Genomic DNA, 18,377 nt, shown 5'->3' with positions numbered 1-18,377 from the left:
ATTATTCATAATAGCCAAAAAAAATGGAAAAAACTCTAATGTCTTCAATTAGTGAATGAGTAAATAAACGTGATATAGTTACACAATGGAACATTATTCAACAATAAAATGGAATGATGTATGGATATATGCTACAACATGGATGAAACCTGAAAATGTAAGAAGACAGACACAGTTATATAGTGTTTGAGGTCATTTACAGGATATGTCCAGAATAGGCATATCTGTAGAGACAGAGGTAAATTAGTTATTGCCTGGAATGAGGTAGGGGTGAGGGTGGTTGAACAGTGATGGCTACAGGGTTTTTTTTTGGGAGGTGATGAAAATGTTCTAAGATGATTGTGGTGATGGTTGCACAACTACGTGAATATACTAAAAAGTAATGAATTGTGTATTATATTTATTTATTATTTAAATTTTTTAAAAAGATGGATTTACTATTTGAGAGAGAGAGAGCATGAGCAGGAGTGGTGGAAGGAGAGAGAGAGAGAAAGAATCTGAAGCACACTCTGTGCTGAGCAAGGGGCCCTACACAGGCCCAATCTCACGACCCCGAGATCACTACCAGAACCCAAATGAAGACTGGGATGCTCAACCGACTGTACCATCCAGGCGCCCTTGAATTGTGCATTTTAAATATATGAGTTGTATGTTATGTAAATTATATCTCAATAAAGCTGTTAGCAAAAACTAACAAACAAACAAAAATCAGATCTCTTTACCCTGCTAGATAACTTCCTTCCAGAAGGATGTGGATCCATTATTCACTCCCTATGCTCCTCCGCCCTTAATCATTTCATCATCCAGGACCTCTTTCTCTATCACATCTACTTGGATATTGTCCTGTCCAAGAAGGACCATGACACTCTAGTTGGCTCCATGATGGGGCAGTGGAATTATAACAAGGAAGCGGCTGGGGTCAGACTCAGAGCCACCCCTGGATGAGACATCAGATCTGTGTCTGCTGGAGAGGTGACTTGAGCCCATTATAGAGGCCTAGGTGATTGAAGCTGGCAACTCCAAGAATGTGGTCGTCAGTGCTGTTGCTGCAGCTGCTGCTGGTAGCAGTTAGAATGAGTAATCACTGAGCATCTAGAGCAAGTCTTGTCTACAAGTGCAACATATCTTTTTATCCTCATGACAGTCTGATATGATAAAAGATATTACCATCCCCATTGTAACTGAGGCTCAAAGAATTTAAATAACTAGGCCAAGGTCACATAGCTAGGAGAGGTAGAGGCCAGAGTGGGATCCTAGGTATGCACCATGGTTAACTGATATTAAAATACCCCCACTTGGGCAGCCCGGGTGGCTCAGCAGTTTGGTGCCGCCTTTGGCCCAGGGCCTGATCCTGGAGACCCAGGATCAAGTCACACGTCCGGCTCCTTGCATGGGGCCTCATCTCCCTCTGCCTGTGTCTCTGCCTCTCTCTCTCTCTCTCTCTCTCTCTCTCTCCCCATGTGTGTCTCTCATGAATAAATGAATAAAATCTTTAAAAAAATAAAAATAAAAAAAATACAAGCCCCCTGCCATTCAGGGACCTTTACACATGAATATCAGGAACCTTTTTTTTTTTTTTAAGAGTTTATTTATTTATTCATGAGAGACAAGCAGGCTCCCTACAGGAAACCCAATGCGGGACTCGATCCCAGAACTTTATTTGGAGATAGCCTCTTTGCAGATTTAATCAAGTTAAGATGAAGTCATCAGGGTGGGCCCCATCTAATACAACTGGTGTCCTTGTAAGAGGAACCACCATGTGAAGATAGAGTTGCAAAGCTGAAGAACACCACGTGACAGAGGCTGAGATATAAGAGCTGCAGGTGCAAACCAAGGATCCCCTGGGGGCCCCAGAAGGTGGAAGAGGCTAGAAAAGATTCTTCTCTAGAGACTTCAGAGAAAGCATGGTCCTACCAATACCTTGATTATAGACTTCCAGCTTTTAGAACTGTGAGCAAATTTCTATTTAACAAATTTCTGTTGTTTTAAGCCACCACATTTCTAGGGCTTTGGTACAGCAGCCCTAAGAAATTGATACAGAACCCCAACATGCTCACACGTTACAGATACACCAGCCATTTCTGTTTCTCTACAGATCAAACTCCTTCCCACCCTAGGGCTTTTACACGTGCTGCTCTATCAGAATGTTCCACACCTGCATTCCTCTTCACCACCCTTTCCTTGCTCCTTCCAAACTCAGTGGCATTTCTTCAGGAAAGTCTAGACTGGGGTATTCCAGGATCTTCTCAGAACAGCAATAGAAGTACATTCTTTGAAGCCTTCACCACATCTGTAGTTAATTGCTGGTGCAGTTACATAATGCCCACTGCCCCAGCCCTGCTCTTGGTGTCATGACAGCAGGGCCTGGCCTGACATATTCACCAGCCTAGAAGAAGGCCCTGAGGCAATGCTGGGATTTTTTTCTTTTTAGAGCATACTCCAAGCATGAAACAACCAATACATGTTCAATCTTGGGAAAAGAAACCCAAGAAAACATAATGAGCAAACAGGAAAATATGCTAAAAATCACCTGCATTCCTACTGCATAGAGTAATCATTGTTGGCGTTTTGACATCTGTGCTTCCAGACCTTTTTCATGCAAAATATGTTTCTTAAAATGCTATTATACTGTCTTGTACACTGCTTTTTTCCAGTAAGAAATGTATAATAAATGTGGTTAAGAATCAACAAATACAGGGGTGCCTGTGTGGCTCAGTTGGTTGGGTGTCTGACTCTTGGTTTCAGCTTGAGTCATGATCTCAGGGTAGTGGGATCAAGCCCTGCAAAGGGCTCTGTGCTGAGTAGGGAGTCTGCTTGAGATTCTCTCTCTCTCCCTCTCCCTCTGCCCCTCCCTCCCCAATATAAACAAATAAATCTTCTAAAAAAGTCAATAGGTACAAAATTACATCATCATTTTTGGTGGCTATGCAACCTTTTTTTAAAAAACATTTTAAAATATTTTATGTATTTGGGGATCAATGGTTTGGCCCTTGCCTTTGGCCCAGGGTGTGATCCTGGAGTCCCAGGATTGAGCGCCACATCGGGGTTCCTGCATGGAGCCTTCTTCTCCCTCTGCCTCTCTCTGTGTGTCTCTATTCCTGAGAGACACACACAGAGAGGCAGAGACACAGGCAGAGAGAGAGAAGCAGGCTCCCTGCGGGGAGCCTGATGCGAGACTCGAGACTCGACTTCAGAACCCCGAGATCATGCCCTGAGCTGAAGGCAGACGTTCAACTACTGAACCATCCAGGTGCCCTGGTATGCAACCTTCTACTGTAAGATGAAGCACATCTAGTTAACAAGTCCTCAATTGTTGGGCATTTAGATAACTTTCAGTTTTTCTCTGGTGTAAATGATACTGCTACAAATATCTGAAAAATGGGCATGTTTGTGCCCTTGTCGGATTATTTATTGACAAAGGGTTCCTGGAAATGGATTGCTGGGTCCACCATGGTATGTGTGTTTTTTAAGGCTTCTGATGCATAGTGCGACCCTGGCCTATACAAGAGGAACTTCCTTCAGGAGAAAAGATGGGATGAGAACACTTTTGGGGGGAAGAGATGACCAGTGCAGAGCCGTAGAGAGGCAACAGCAGTGCCCCCTCGGGGAGTGGGTCCTTAGTAGCCAGGAAGCCCTTGGCTACTTGGCACAGCTGGCTCTTGGGGCAGGTGTGTGAAGGTGCCCACTCTGGGAGGACTCTGCTAGGCCTTCTTTTGGGCAACCTTGATTTTCTTTGGTTTTGAAGTAGCTGAGCCCTTGCTCACCTCAGGGGGCCCCTTTGTGACTCACTTGTAGGGAAGAGAAGATGTAGGGAATTCCCCCATTTGGAGGAAGTGATTTTCGCAATCAAGAGATTTCAGGAAGCCTCCTTGTTTCTGGGAGGCCAGTGGATCTATGAATGTGGTGTGTCATCTTTTTCTGGGTGTGATTCGGGGGAGGGTCCAGGCGAAGACCCTTTGACCCAGTCAGGAATGAATGGCTGCTGCTGTGTGGGTGCCACCCCAACCCCACTCTTTAGGCCTGCCCCATCTTCAAATCAAATGAGCTTATCAGTTTGCAGGAGAACAGCCAGAGACACTCCCGGTTACCCCAGAGGAAACTGTTGGTGTGAAACCTGGTTCTGGTAACTTCTACCCTTTCCCATGAAGTCATGGCACAGAACAAGCAGTTCACTTCACTAAGCCTCAGATTATCTACCTGTAAAATGGGAAATAGTGTTATGCTCAGTGGATTTTTTTTTTAAGATTTTATTTATTTATTCATGAGAGACACAGAGAGAGTCAGAGACACAGGCAGAAGGAGAAGCAGGCTCCATGCAGTAAGCCCGATGCGGGACTCGATCCTGAGACTCCAGGATCACACCCTGAGCCAAAGGCAGATGCTAAACCACCAAGCCACCCAGGCGTCCCTATGCTCAGTGGATTAAGTAAAATAATATGTGTAGCTCTTAGCATAATATCTGGAGCATGGTAAACAATTTATGATGACGATGATGATGAAGTTCCCCAGGACTGCTTTTTTGGCTAGAACTACAGGGTTGTCCCTGAGAAATCACAGGTGTGGCCACTTCCTGCAGGGAGCCAAATCTCCACTCCCCCATAGACTCTCTGCTCCTACAAAGCCTTTTACCCACAAGGCTGTCGTTACAGGAAATAGCCACTCATTCTCCCTTCCTCCTTCCTGATAACACAGTCTTCAGAAAAAGAGGATGTGCATCTAGAAATCAGAATAAAACTCAGCACGGTGCAGTGTGTGTGCTGCCTTTGTCTGGGAGTGTCTGGGAGTGTCTTTGTTGGTCTTGTGGAGGCCTGCCTGGGTGTTGGTAGACTGTGTTTGATCATGGGGGCTTGAGTGTTCAGGATTGTGGCTGCAGGGGATTATGAGGTGGAGCAAATGGCATTGGAACAAGAGCTTTCTCAAGCCTCCCTCCCCATACCAAGATTGAGGCCTGGCTCGTGGGGGCCCTTCCTCTCTGCCCGGGGAGCAGGAAATACCCTCCTCCTATAAACTGTGGTCTGGTGAGACGCCAGGGCTAGAGTGTTGTGGAAAGTTTTGATTGTCATTTAATGTTTGTTTTTCAGGCTGTACCCAGAAAGCTGCCCTCGGTCGCTGGGAGGCATTGCACCAGACCTCTTCTCCCTGTTGTCTTCCAGAAACAAGCTGCAGTCTCAGATATAGAAGGTAGGTAGGATTAGGAGTAGTGGAGCACAGGCTCCAAGGCTGAGGACCCCAGAGACCCAGAGATGAGTGCCAGCCTTCCGGCTGCCCTGCCTGCACCCCCAGACTGTGGTGGCACCTTTGCTGACTAAGGTCTTTTCTGGGGTGGATTCTGGGGAGAGGGGAAACTCAAGTCTTTGATAGTCCCTAGGGGGATAGAACCTCCCAGGACACTTTCAGGTCTGAGTCTGGGACAGTCACTGCTTTCTTTCTTCACTACATCTGTGATCTTACTGGGGTTGGGTAGGGTGTATATGTGTGGACACATGCACTTCTCCTCTCCCCCTGCTTTGTTTTCAACAAATCTGTCCCAGACAGGAGCTCTGGGACACTCTATGCCCAGCCTGTCCCCTAGAGGCATCTCCAACCACAGCCTCTGACTCCGGCTGGGCACCAGGAAGAACGAAAGCTGTCTGGAAGCGGTAGTGGGGTAAGAGGGTAACAGCTGGGGCTTCTTGGTACCCACAGATGCTCCAGGCTAGCCTGCACCCATCCATCCCACGGCCCAGGGGGACCAGGGCCCAGAAGGCAGCTTTGGTCCTGTTGGCTGTCTGCCTGGGAGCCCTTTGGGGGCTAGGGGAGCTACCGGAACACATTCTCCGATGGCTGGTGCTCCACCTGGCCTCCCTGCAGCTGGGACTGCTGTTCAAGGGGGTCTGTTATCTGCCTGAAGAGCTGTGCCATCTCCACTCCAGGTGACTCCATTACCCATGGCGACTGGGCACCCTACCTGTCTTGTTCTTGTGACTGATACCCAGCCTTGCCCCTCCCTGAATCTCTCTGGCTGAGCTGGGCTGGAGTTGGGAGCTTGACTGTCACCTGCAGGTACCAGGGCAGCTACTGGAGGGCTACACGGGCTTGCCTGGGCTGCCCCATTCGCTGTGGAGCTCTGCTCCTGCTGTCCTGCTATTTCTACGGCTCCCTCCCAAACATAGCTGGCCTGCCCTTCACTTGGATGCTTGCCCTCCTCGGCCTCTCACAGGCACTAAATATCCTCCTGGAGCTCCAGGTAAGACACAGAGGGAGGTGGAGGATGTAGCCAAGTGGAGGCTGCAGTTAGTATGAGCTACTCTGAGCTCAGTATTCAGAGTAAGACTAGTTCAGAGGTTGGTCCTTAGAGTAGAGCCTATAATGTCCTACAACAGTGGGTCCAGCAATGGCAGAGAAGGGATCAAGTTGGCAGCAGATTGGGAAATCTTGAGGAGGAGGGCTCTGGTTCTCCTTCATGGAGGCTCCCTAGCCCCACCCTGCTGTCCACAGGGCCTAGCCCCAGCTGAGGTCTCTGCAGTCTGTGAAAAAAGGAACTTCAACGTGGCCCATGGGCTGGCATGGTCATACTTTATTGGGTACCTGCGGCTAATCCTGCCAGGTGAGCCATTCTCTATACTCCTATTTCTAGACCTCTAAGACAGACAATAGGACATAAAATCTCTTGTGTTTCTAGAACCTATATTTTTCTTTCTTTCTTTTTTTTTTTTTTAGAACCTATATTTTTCAAAGAAGTTTTATTCCTGGGGCACTTGGTGGCTCAGTCAATTAAGTGCCTGTCTTTGGCTCAGGTCATGATCCCAGGGTTCTGGGATTGAGCCCCACATTGGGTTCCCTGCTCAACAAGGAGCCCACTTCTCCCTCTCCCTCTGCCACTCCTCCTGCTGGTGCACACTCTTTCTCTCTGTCAAATAAATAAATAAAATATTTAAAAAATAATTTTTATTCCTAAAAATTTGATTCCCAAAGCAATTCTGCAGGCATGAAGGACATGGTTTATAGGGAGGAGTATGGTGCTTTGAGCCATTAAGTGACTTCTCCCAGGTTAACCATGAATTCTTCCAATGAATATTTACTTCATGCTCTGCACCCTTTGTGTGCATTTTTGCTTTTAATTCATACCTTGTGGGCAAGGGATAATCATCCTCCCTGTTTTAGAGGTAAGAAAATTGTGGTTCTATGAGGTAGAGTGACTTCTCCAAAGTCACACAGCGTAGTGAGAAGAGGAGATAGGATTTGAACCCACATCTTCCCAGAGCCTGGACCCTTAACCACTCTCCTGTGAGCACATGTGTCATGTCTCATTTCTTCTGACTTGCTAGCTGAGGCCATGGTTCTCCCATATCTCATTGCTGTCTGCCCTTGTCACCATGGCTTCTGCTAGGAAATAGGTCTGGAGCTAGAGGCCAGACTCCGTGTACCTGGGAATGCTGGGAAGGTCACCTCCTAGGGCTCTTCCTGCCTCCCAGATCTCTAAAATCTGTTGTGGGAAGGAGTGGGGTGAGCAGAGAAATCTAGACAAAGGACAGATGAAGGGAGAGAGAGGGAAAAGGAGTAGAGGGAGGGGCTGGAGAGTTCCTGAAAGCTCTGCCCCTCCTGGCTCCTGCACAATGAAAGTGGACTGGACCCTTCGTTCTCTTGCACCTACACACTGAGGGAACCAATGACCTGGATTACTGTCCTGGGTTGGGTGGGAAATAGGGTTAATAGGAATGACTTTTCGGGCCTTTCCATCCCAGGGCTTCCAGCCCGGATACAGGCATTGCACAACAACATGCTACAGGGCATAGGGAGCCATCGGCTGCACATCCTCTTGCCATTGGACTGTGGGGTGCCTGATGACCTGAGTGTGGTCGATCCCAACATTCGCTTCCTATATGAGCTGCCCCAGCAAAGTGCTGACCGTGCTGGCATCAAGCGCCGGGTTTACACCAACAGCGTCTATGAACTTCGGGAAAAAGGGCAACCGGTGAGTGGTCAGGGAGGCGAGAGCTGCTAAAGAGGAGTCAAGCCCAGAGCACCAGAATTCTGACCCCTGGCCAAGCCCTGATAAAAATTCACTACCCTTCTCTGACCCTTAATTTCCCCAATTGGTCCCAGAGCTGGGCAAGCTTCAGCTCTGAATTATGATAACAATAAGCAACACTACTTGAGCACTTACTGCATACCAGACGCTGTTCATCTGACCACCTCATTTAACCCTCACAACCACCTGTGGGGTAAGGACTGTTATGATCCCTGCTTTACAAATGAGGAAACTAAGACTCAGAGAACCAGTAAGAATTTGGGCAATAATCCTGACATACCGTGCTCTTGACCATAAAGCTGTCCTAGACAAAGCTGTGAGAATGTCTTAAGATCTCACATAGGTTGGGGGAAACCCAGACCAGGGTTGAAGCCCAGAGCACAGCCTCCAGATTTGATTTCCAGTTAGAGTTGTTGATAGCAGGTGACTCGGGGGGTGTAAGGGGACCTTGCTCTGGGATCTGGGAAGGAGGAATCTGTGAAGGATAAATTTAGTACAGTCCTGGTCCTGATTTTAGGAGCAAAGGCATAGATAGCATAGATCTCATCAGGGTAGCCACCTCCCGGAACTGCATCTCTACAGGCTGGAGGAGCGGGGCCCCAACAGTGGCACCAGGGTCCAGAGTCTGTCTATCTGGGTCCTGGTTGAATCTTGTCTTCTCATCTCCTCCAGGCAGGTATCTGTGTCCTGGAGTATGCCACCCCGTTGCAGACCCTTTTTGCCATGTCACAGGATGGCCGAGCTGGCTTTAGCCGGGAGGATCGGCTTGAGCAGGCCAAACTCTTCTGCCGGACGCTTGAAGACATCCTGGCAGATGCCCCTGAGTTGCAGAACAACTGCCGCCTCATTGTCTACCAAGGTGAGGGATTGATAGGCCACAGGGCGGGAAGAGTCAGGTGTCCTGAGGGGTTAGAAGGAGCTATGGCAGCATTATGCCCTGGGCCTTCCCAAGTGGTCAAGGCATTCAAACCCTGCTCCTTCCTCCCTGGGGAGAGGTCCTGCCTCTCCACCCAGGACACTCACTTGCTTTCTGAGGTATCTGGCTATGGGTCCTGGGTGAAGTGTGAAGAGATGTGCTCTAGGATCCCCTCACTTCATCTAGGGATGCCAGAAGAAGCGGAAGAACAAAGAGATGGTGGGGGGGTTAGCTGCAGCCTCAGCTCTGCTACTGCCTCACGTTGTGACCCCGGCAGGTCTCCGCCCCTCTCTGAGCATCATCTCTGAGCCTGAGAAAGTGGAATTCTGTCATCTCTGAAAGCAATTCTAGCTCTAGAATTCCAGGAAACTAGCCCCAGGGGCTAGGGGTGGGGAGGGATGCAGGGAGGTTGGAGGATCTGCTCAGCAAGTTTCAGGGAATGTTGAAGTTAAAGAACGTAAGAGGTCCTCATTGCACTCCTCCCCCACCTTCCCCATGCTTGTTCCAGAACCTGCAGAGGGCAGCAGCTTCTCCCTGTCACAGGAGATTCTCCGGCACCTGCGGCAGGAGGAAAGGGAGGTTACTATGGGCAGCATGGACACCTCGATCGTACACAGCTCCTCTACACTGTCCCAAGAGCCCAATCTCTTCATCAGTGGCTTGGAACAGCCTCTCCCACTCCGCACAGATGTCTTCTGAGGCCCAAGGTTAGCTGGCCTGAACCCCCAGTGCTCCCCAAGACTGTATCCCCAAGAGTGTGGATTGAAGGGCTTTCTCCCAGGGGGGCCTCTCAGAGAAGGCCCCTGAACTTAACATCTCAAGGTGAATCCAATGGCCTTGGGCAAGTTGTTTGACCTCTCTGAACTTCAGTGTCCTCATCTATGAAATGGGATTATAATCACTGTCCTACCTACCTCACAGGGTTGCTGTGAGGACTATGATTGTATGGAACTTTCTGTAAACTCTAAATATCACGTAGACTTACCTGATAAGGGGTGTGTTAAGTGTCTTCCATTAGACCCACCAGACTGACTCTCCTCTCTGCCTCCTCAGCCCTCAGATGGTATCAACAGGCTCCCTTGCTCTCTGAATTCTGGTCATATTCAGTCCACAGGAAGCCCCAGTGGGAGAACAGAGGGAGGGAGGAGGGTGAGGTTGGGGTAGGTATCCCCCCAGATCCCTCCCTGCAGTATCAAGGTCATTGTGGTCTCTCTGCATATCTGTCCTGAGGTCACAGTTCCGCCATGCTCTCGGTAACCCTGTCTCTCCCCAGATTCCATTACCTGTCCCTTTCCCATGCTGCTCAGACTTGGCAATGGTTTCCTGCTAATTTCTCCTCTGGAGCACTCATTCTCCTTGTGGTTTTCTTATACCTGCCCTTTCTAAACAACTCCCTTTTTAAAAAGAATTTTTTTTTTTTTTTAGAGAGTGCTCACCTGAAGCTTGATCTCAGGATCCTGAGACCATGACCTGAGTTGAAACCAAGAGTTTGACGCTCAACCAACTGAGCCACTCAGCTGCCCCTAAACAGCACCCTTTATCAACAATTCTCAGATTACCTATCTGAGTGTGCCATCTTTCTCTGGCTGGACTCCAACAGACATGAAGAATTGGCATTTATTATCTGAAATGTCCAAATCCCCTTACACAGACATAATTCCTTAGACCCCTCCTTATTCTAGGACAGGGCAGTATGGTGGTGGATATCGTTTCATCATGGACAGAGCCCAGGAGTCAGGCTGAAGGCATTAGAGGGTAGCATGCCTGCACTTCCAGGGCCCTTGTCTCTAGTGAGAGCCCTGGGGAATATGGAGTGGCTTGAGCAGGCATGCCAACCCCATGAGGGGCACACGGCTGCATCTAGGGCAAGGGGCCACTCCAAGGAGCAGGGGCCATTGGATGGATGTCCGGGGATGACAGAGCCTGCAAAGAGAGGAGGGGTGGGGGAGAAGAGGGTTCCTGTGAGGAGACAGGATATACTCTGGGAGACCTTGGACAACACAGCCAGGCTCCTGCTATATCTTATGCCATCACCATTAGGCCTGAGCCATCACGACAATACTGTCATGACAGGATGGCCTGTATCTGGGAGGGCAGGCAGCCCATTTCTACCAGTTCCACCTGTTCTACCCAGGACTTGTTCCCTGCCCCCAATCTCTGATTTTTTTTTTTTTTTTGGTTTTTGGTTTTTGTTTTGTTTTAATTTTTTAAAGTAATCTCTACACCCAACATGTGGCTTGAACTCACAACCCCAAGATCAAAAGTTATGCTGTACTGACTGAGCCAGCCAGGTGCCCCTCACTTCAGCTTTGATCACAAATGCTCAATATGAATTTCTGGATACAGCATTACTGTGGAGAAAGGCTCAACAGACAGATACACATTTGCTGGAAAGAACCAACTGCCTCCAAAGATGACGGAGCCTAAGGAGGAAAGGGGGACACAGTCTCCTCATCTTCACAGCTGTCCCAGCCATTCTGCCCCAAAGGCCTGAGGTTCCTCTCACATTACATCAATCATTCCTGTCCCTAGAAACCAGGGCAGAATCAAAAGCCTTTCCAAAATGACCATCCCCCACCCATCTAGCCCCCAACTTGGTGCTTAGGCTGTGGAGCCTGACAGCTCAGGTTCATTCTCCTAACTTCACCACTCAGTACTTGTGTCCACCTGTGTATCCCAATATCCTCCAGTGTAACATGGTAATAACAGTGACTCCTCCCCCAAAGACTGTGATGAGGAGCAAACAGTATAATATTCACAGGTTCACAGATGAGTGGGGTACCCAGCATAGAGCTGGACCACAAGAAGGAGTAGCCATTAACGTTACAGTTGCCTCTCACCAGTCCCAGAGCAGGCAGGCCAGTCCTGCGTGTACATTACAATCTCCACCTGTGTTCCTCTTCATGGTCTGTTATCCTGGCCTTCCTGACTGTGCCAGGGTGTCACCAAGGGCAGTACCAGGGTGCATCTATTGTTCTCAGGTGCTCCCCAGGGTGAAGAACCCAGAGATCCCTCCAGAAATGCCAGTCTGCACATTCTTGACTACATATCAGGTGTCAGGGAAAGGGTGCCTTTCCAGAGAGCCACCGGGAGGCTCAGCTCTGCCTTCCTGCATCTTACCAACCTCCATGCCCACCCCCCGGTAAACCTTCTCCTTACTCTTTCCTTCCCTTAGACAAGCTTCTTGGAGCTTCTTTTCCTTTCATGTTTTACCACCAGTTAGGAGGCTCTGGATTTGGGAAATGTCATGGGATAATTTTTAGGATAGTTCCAACCAGCCCATATACACCGAAATGGGGGTGGGGGTGTAATTACCTCCGGGTAATGAAAACCTCCAAATTCCCCCCATTTCATCTGGGGAAGGCAAGACAAAGTCTTTCCTCAACATAGAAGGAGGCATTCAAAAGCAATTTAGTCATGATTATGATTATGATTGGTACTTGCGCCTTGGAAGTTGCTGATGAGGCATAGACCCCAATAGTCAAAGGGATGTTTTTCAATCGGTGAAAGGCAACAGATTTTCCTTCTCTCCCTGAGTAGTGGAGAAGGCAGTCCCAGGGTTCTTTGCTTTGGCTCTCCCTCACAGGACCTGGGGGCTTTTGGGGTAGGACGTCTACAAGGATACTGACATCCACGCACAGGGGTGGGGTGGGTGGTGGGATCTTGCAGGCTGGACTCATGTTGACAACAAAAGCAAAGGAGATTAGGGGTGAGAAGAGGAGGAGGTAAGGACTTGGTAAAGGAGGGTCAGGGGTCTGATGGTCCCTAAAAAGGAGGGAGTAGCTTTGTTAGGGCAGCTTTGGGCACTGGGAATGCTCACAGTAGCATGTTTCCAGGCAAAGCTTTCACACTTCTTTTATTTCTCCTGTCCACATCAGGGCTTTCTCTATAAATACTCTGCAGAGAGAGCAGCTCCAGCTGAGTCCATGTGTGAGCTTCCAAAGCTCTGATGTCCAGATCCTAATTTGCTTTTGCCCTAATTCTCTGTCTGTTTTCTTGTTCTGAGACAGGTCAGTCCAACTCTTCAAAGTCTCCCTCCTACAGATAAGTGACTTCATCCATGCTGAGCCTAGGTCCATCTGGCACAAGGCAGGAGCCAGAGGCAGGAGGTTCCTGCTGAGCACCTTCATGATTGTCCTGGGGACCCAGTATTCGCCAGTGGATGAGGTAGATGCCGTCCTCCGGCTTTGGGGCTGGTGGCTCTGTGGGGAGAGTGGCATGGCCCTGATGTAGTCTTGGCCCAAAGTGGACAGCCACCACAATGCAGACTGCCAGCAGGACAAAGGCAGCAACAATGATGGTGAGCAGGGGCAGTCCGTCCCCTAGAGGTGGTCCCCAGGCCCCACCAAGCACCTCTGGGAGTTGCTTCTGGGGCTCCTGCCCTGCTGAGCTGTTCACAGCTGGAAAAGACCAGGGATGGTGGCCAGCCTGGTAAGAGAGTGGCAGAGAGAGAGGGGGTGACATAGAATGTACATGGTCTGTTATGTACACATAGAAAAAGAGCAAGATGGAGACAGATGCCCAAAGGGAACTGAGAAAGAGAGAAACATAGACAAAAAAAGAGAGACAGAGCGAAGAGATGGAGAGACAGAGAAACATACAGATTAACACAAACATAGCAAAAAACCCATTACCCCCCCCCAATACCTGCATGTAGGAAGAAAGAATAAAAGAAAAAGATAGACATGGTTGGGGGCCGGTGGGGGATACAGAGAGATGGAGAAAAACACAAAGCCAAGGGGCACCTGGGTGGCTGAGTTGGTTAAGTGTCTGCCTTCAGCTCAGGTTGTGGTCCTGTTCTGAGATGGAGAAGGTCGGCTCAGCGGGGAGCCTGACTCCCCTTCCACCTCCCCCCTGCTCCTGCTCTCTCTTGCTATCTCTCTTTCAAATAAATAAATAAATAAATAAATAAATAAATAAATAAATAAAATTTTAAAGAAAAACAAAAATCCAAGAATAGAAAGAAAAAGAGAGAGATAAAGAAAGAGCCAGGAGGGACGCCTGAGTGGCTCAGCGGTTGAACATCTATCTGCCTTCGGCTCAGGGCATGATCCTGGGGTCCTGGGATCAAGTCACGCATTGGGCTCCCTGCAGGGAGCCTCCTTCTCCCTCTGCCGGTGTCTCTGCCTCTCTCTCTGTGTCTCTTATGAATAAATAAATAAAATTAAAAAAGAAAAGAAAGAGCCAGGAGTGAAATAGGTACAGAGAGACAGAGAAAAAAGAAACAAAGGAAACAAAGTCATTCAGAAAGCAACGGAGAAAGGCTTCCTTCCAGTCTGGCATATAGACTCCCCTAGCCCCAAGCCTGTCCCCTCCCCCTGCTCTGTCTTCCCAGACCTCCAGTAAAATTCCTAAATAGAGAATATATCCTAGGTCAGGAATCTGAGCACACTAGGGGCTGCTGTCCCGCGTCTCGGCCAGTGGGCAGTGAGCCACTGTCTTTTCAAGTCCTAGGGAAAGGGAATCATTGTGTGGAGCATCTGAGGTTCCCACCACCCTCAACTCCACAGAAGGTGGAGGGGTGGTACCCTGGGGGAGGGAGAAAGAAAAATGGGGCAGGAACTTGCAAAGCTTGGGGTGAAACAAAGGGATACCTCATCCCAAAAGATATGATCTTTTTCGGGGTCCCAGGATCTGGACCTGGAGGAAAGGGGGTGCCCAGTGCTGATTCCTGGCTGGATTGAGGAGAACCCATGCCAGTCTCTGCCTCTTTCGGGGTCCCAGCCAGAAGTCTGTCTGTCTCCACTCTGCTAACTGTTGAGTAGGGGTGGGATGGATTGCCAATGAAGGTAGCAAACCTCCAAAGTGTAAATGCCAGAGCTGGCTGAGGAGGTCACCACAGGCTCAAGAAAGCTTTTCTCTCTAGCCTTCCCTTCCCCAGCTGGACCACCGGGGGTGGAACCTCTCCCCTAACCTGGAGCCATCAGCCTGGCCCTCCCCAAAAGAAAACAACTAGGGTCCAAGGAAGGCTATCCAGAATACTCTCCCTTTAGTTTTCTCAGTCACACTGTCTACCCCGTCCCAACCCCACTGTCCCTTTGCATGTAGAAAGCCCAATAGCCACCCCCAGTTAAAAGTCTAAGGCTCTCTGGGGCCCAGGTCACAGAGCTCCTGGGGCAGGGGTGGGGCAGCAGCTCCAGATGAGCAGGGGAAAAAGGGAAGCTCAGGCTGGTGAAAAGCTTGGGGTCCCTGCAGAGTCAGACAGCCTATCAGGAGGGGGGTGAGCCAAGAGTCTACCTGGTGCATCCTCCGCCTGGTGCAAGGCTCCCCGGGGACAGGTGGCCAGCCAGTGAAGAAGAGCCTGCTGCCCCAGCATGGGCCCTACCGGGAGCTGCCACGTCTGTGGGGCTCTACCAGGCACACACCCTCTGCACACACACTCAATGTCTCTCCCCGCGCTTTCACTTCCGTGAGTACTGGGACTCCCCTGGGCCTAGCTCTCCCTTAAATGTGTTTGGACCTTGATATGGCACGTCCTGTTATGCTTCCTGCTAGCTTCAGAAGCCTGAGTCTGCCTGCCTACTCCTCCTCCAGCAGATCCTACACACCTTGTGATCCATCTCACCCCGCCCCACTCTATACCATGACATGATGACTCCTCACCCCAACTGATTTCCTGAAGTTACTGTTTCTTTATTAGTGCAGTTTCTCAAACACATTGGAAGTGTAGACTATAATATACTAAATCTGTTTGGCCCAGCCACCAGCTCTGTCCATCTTAATAGTTTGTCACACTTATTTAAAAAAAATTTTTTTTTTGAAAGATTTTATTTATTTACTTGACAGAGTGCATGCAAGCAGGGAGAGTGGCAGGCAGAGGGAGAGGGAGAAGCAGGCTCCCTGCTCCATCCCAGGACTCTGGGATCATGACCTGAGTTGAAGGCAGATGCTTAACTGGCTGAGCCACCCAGGTGCCCTATTTCAAAAATTTTAAGAAATGAAATATTACAAATAAAATAGGAGCCCCATTTTTTGACCTTGCCCCTCCTTCTAACCATTTTGTTGAATATGACATTTATCATTCCCATGCAAGGTATATTTTTTTCTCTTTGGATTTTTTCCTCTTTGGTTATTATAAATATTAATTTTATATGTCTCTTTGCATTTGTCTGAAGGTAGCTTCATTTGAGAATGTGTGTGCTTCAATGTGTTAAAGTCACAAAAAGTGCCCACCAGGAGCACCTAGCTGGTTCTATCAATACTGCATGTGGCTCTTGATCTCAGGGTTGTAAGTTTGAGCCCCATGTTGGGTGAGATTACTTAAAAATAAAATCTTTTTAAAAAGCTCTCACCAGGGGCACCTGGGTGGCTCAGTGGCTGAGCGTTTGCCTTTGGCTAGGTCCTGATCCTGGGATCCTAGGATCAAGTCCTGCATCAGGCTCCCATAGGGAGCCTGCTTCTCCCTCTGCCTATGTCTCTGCCTCTCTCTCTCTCTCTCTGTCTCATGAATAAATAAATACAACCTTAAAAAAAAAAAAAAAGCACCCAGCAGTTTCTCCTCTAACTGGAGAGTTCATAAAGGATAATTTTTGGTTTTATAAATTTTATAAATTTATAATGTTTGGTCTCAACTAACTCCATGCAACCAGCCATCCCTCATTTTGTCCCTTGCTCTGCGTGTGCCACCCTCCATTCCAGTCTAGAGACCAAGAGACCTCTGGGAACTTCACTCATCCAGTAGCTTGATCTCAGGAGGCAACATGTAGCCCTTTGATTCCTTGTCCATCAGCCAAGCTGCTCCACACTCTGACGTTCAGGGACTTCACTCAGATCTCCAAGCTCACTTAAGCCCAGGTTACTGGGCTGCTGACCTGGTCTTGTAGGCTGGCTGGCCTTGAATCCAGCCAGGAGGCTAATACCCTACCTGTCAATGATACCCAAGGCTCTGGACGTCCCACATTGGTTCACTTAGACTTCAGCCAGAGGGAATATGGGTTCTGCCACAGTGAAAAGCTTTAGTCACTGCTGTTTGGTTCCTGCCCCTAAAGACACATGTCCCATTGCTCTCATAAGCACCACCACTGAAGCTCCAGTCCCTGAGTCCAAAAGCCCAATTCCTGTTCCTGCTGATGGCAATCTCCCCTTTCCCTCCCTCATAAATCTTGGATCTATCTCCTAAAAGGCCTCAGAAAGGATAAGTGGGTGGAACTTTGGGGACTAGACTATTATTCCAGCCTTCCTTTACTTTTCCATCTCTATGCTCACTCTTCTGAGCTGCCCTTCCCCTATTCCCACCATCTAAACCTTAACCATCTTTTATGGCTTAGTTCAAGTGTCACCTCTGCCAGGAATATATTCTTCAGCCCCCTAGACGAGGTAGCTTGCTCTCTTTTGCTTAAACGCTATACCAGGATGTTTTTTACCTCGTTCCTGACATTTGCCACACTTTGTCTTATATACAGGTGGGTGAGTGCTCATTTTTCTTCCTAGCCTCAGAACCCCATCAAAGTACTCCTGTCTGTGTTCCGGAGTCTATCATTGGGCTTGGTACCACACAGCAGGTGCTGGACAAAGGTTGCTGAATCAAACTGGAAACTGAAAGAATCCCTCCACCCCAACATGGTCCTTAGGTTTGTAAGCCATAACCTTCACCTGTGGGGATGGCACTTCTGAGCCATGACAAATGTTCAGTGACTTATCCTCTCAGTCTCTTTGGCTTTTTGTTGTAATGGAGCCTCTTGGAGGGGTTCAGGTTCTAAAATGATAAAAAAAAAAATCTGCTCTTGGGCAGCCTGGTGGCTCAGTGGTTTAGCGCCACCTTCAGCTCAGGGCCTGATCCTGAAGTCCCAGGATCGAGTCCCACGTTGTGCTCCCTGCATGGAGCCTGCTTCTCCCTCTGCCTGTGTCTCTGCCTCTCTCTCTCTTTCTCTGTCTCTCATGAATAAATAAATAAAATCTTTAAAAAAAATCTACTCTTATTTCAGAGGAGAAGCCCTGGCTTTCAATGTTTAGGCGTGGAAACCACAGATGAAAAGAGTCTGGGGTCCTCCCCACATTCAGCCTTCCGGGATGGAGGGCCCTGACTCAGTTCTGTGCACTGGGGTCATTTCTCTTTTCCAATTCCCAAGGTGGGTGGGTAGTGGTTAAATAGACCACAGAACAGTAAAAACGTTGCCGTTAAAAATGATCACCATGAGGAGCGCCTAGGTGGCACAGTGGGTTGAGCGTCTGACTTTTGGTTTTGGCTCAGTTCATGAACTCAGAATCCTGGGATGAAGCTCCCAGTGTGGAGTCAGCTTGTCTCTCTCCTCCCCCTCTTCACCCCACCATATGCATTCTCTTTCTAAAATAAATAGGGACACCTGGGTGGTTCAGCAGTTGAGCATTTGCCTTTGGCTCAGGTCGTGATCCCGGGGTCCTGGGATGGAGTACCACATTGGGCTCCCTGAAGGAATCCTGCTTCTCCCTCTGCCTGTGTCTCTGCCTCTCTCTCTCTCTCTCCATGTCTCT

General features: G+C 48.8%; 2 protein-coding genes across 11 annotated transcripts in view; one reads left to right on the top strand and one right to left on the bottom strand.

The window, feature by feature from the left end:
- Positions 1-18,377, top strand: part of STING1 (stimulator of interferon response cGAMP interactor 1) — a 66,969-nt gene that overhangs the window by 38,481 nt on the left and 10,111 nt on the right. The window contains exons 1-9 of one of the 10 annotated variants that reach the window (XM_072749687.1): positions 4,685-4,750; positions 5,082-5,181; positions 5,686-5,912; positions 6,043-6,226; positions 6,478-6,586; positions 7,725-7,954; positions 8,684-8,870; positions 9,436-9,634; positions 10,353-11,156. In XM_072749687.1, coding sequence (XP_072605788.1) covers positions 5,686-5,912; positions 6,043-6,226; positions 6,478-6,586; positions 7,725-7,954; positions 8,684-8,870; positions 9,436-9,626 — 1,128 coding nt within the window. In that variant the 5' untranslated portion in view covers positions 4,685-4,750; positions 5,082-5,181 and the 3' untranslated portion in view covers positions 9,627-9,634; positions 10,353-11,156. Of the gene's footprint in view, positions 1-4,684; positions 4,885-5,041; positions 5,182-5,531; positions 6,227-6,477; positions 6,587-7,724; positions 7,955-8,683; positions 8,871-9,435; positions 9,920-10,352; positions 11,157-18,377 lie in introns of those variants that run through there. The other 9 variants (XM_072749689.1, XM_072749686.1, XM_072749683.1 and 6 more) reach the window with 9 other exon arrangements.
- SMIM33 (small integral membrane protein 33) lies at positions 12,836-15,189 on the bottom strand. The gene is made up of 2 exons (XM_072749698.1): positions 15,165-15,189; positions 12,836-13,355 (listed from the first exon to the last, which is right to left on the bottom strand). Exons 1-2 carry the CDS (start codon positions 15,171-15,173, stop codon positions 12,966-12,968), a joined length of 399 nt encoding a protein of 132 aa, XP_072605799.1. The 5' UTR covers positions 15,174-15,189; the 3' UTR covers positions 12,836-12,965.

This window comes from Vulpes vulpes, chromosome 2 (genome assembly GCF_048418805.1).
Source record: "Vulpes vulpes isolate BD-2025 chromosome 2, VulVul3, whole genome shotgun sequence".
Taxonomy (NCBI): domain Eukaryota; kingdom Metazoa; phylum Chordata; class Mammalia; order Carnivora; family Canidae; genus Vulpes; species Vulpes vulpes.
This window is presented reverse-complemented; position numbering and strand designations above follow the sequence as displayed.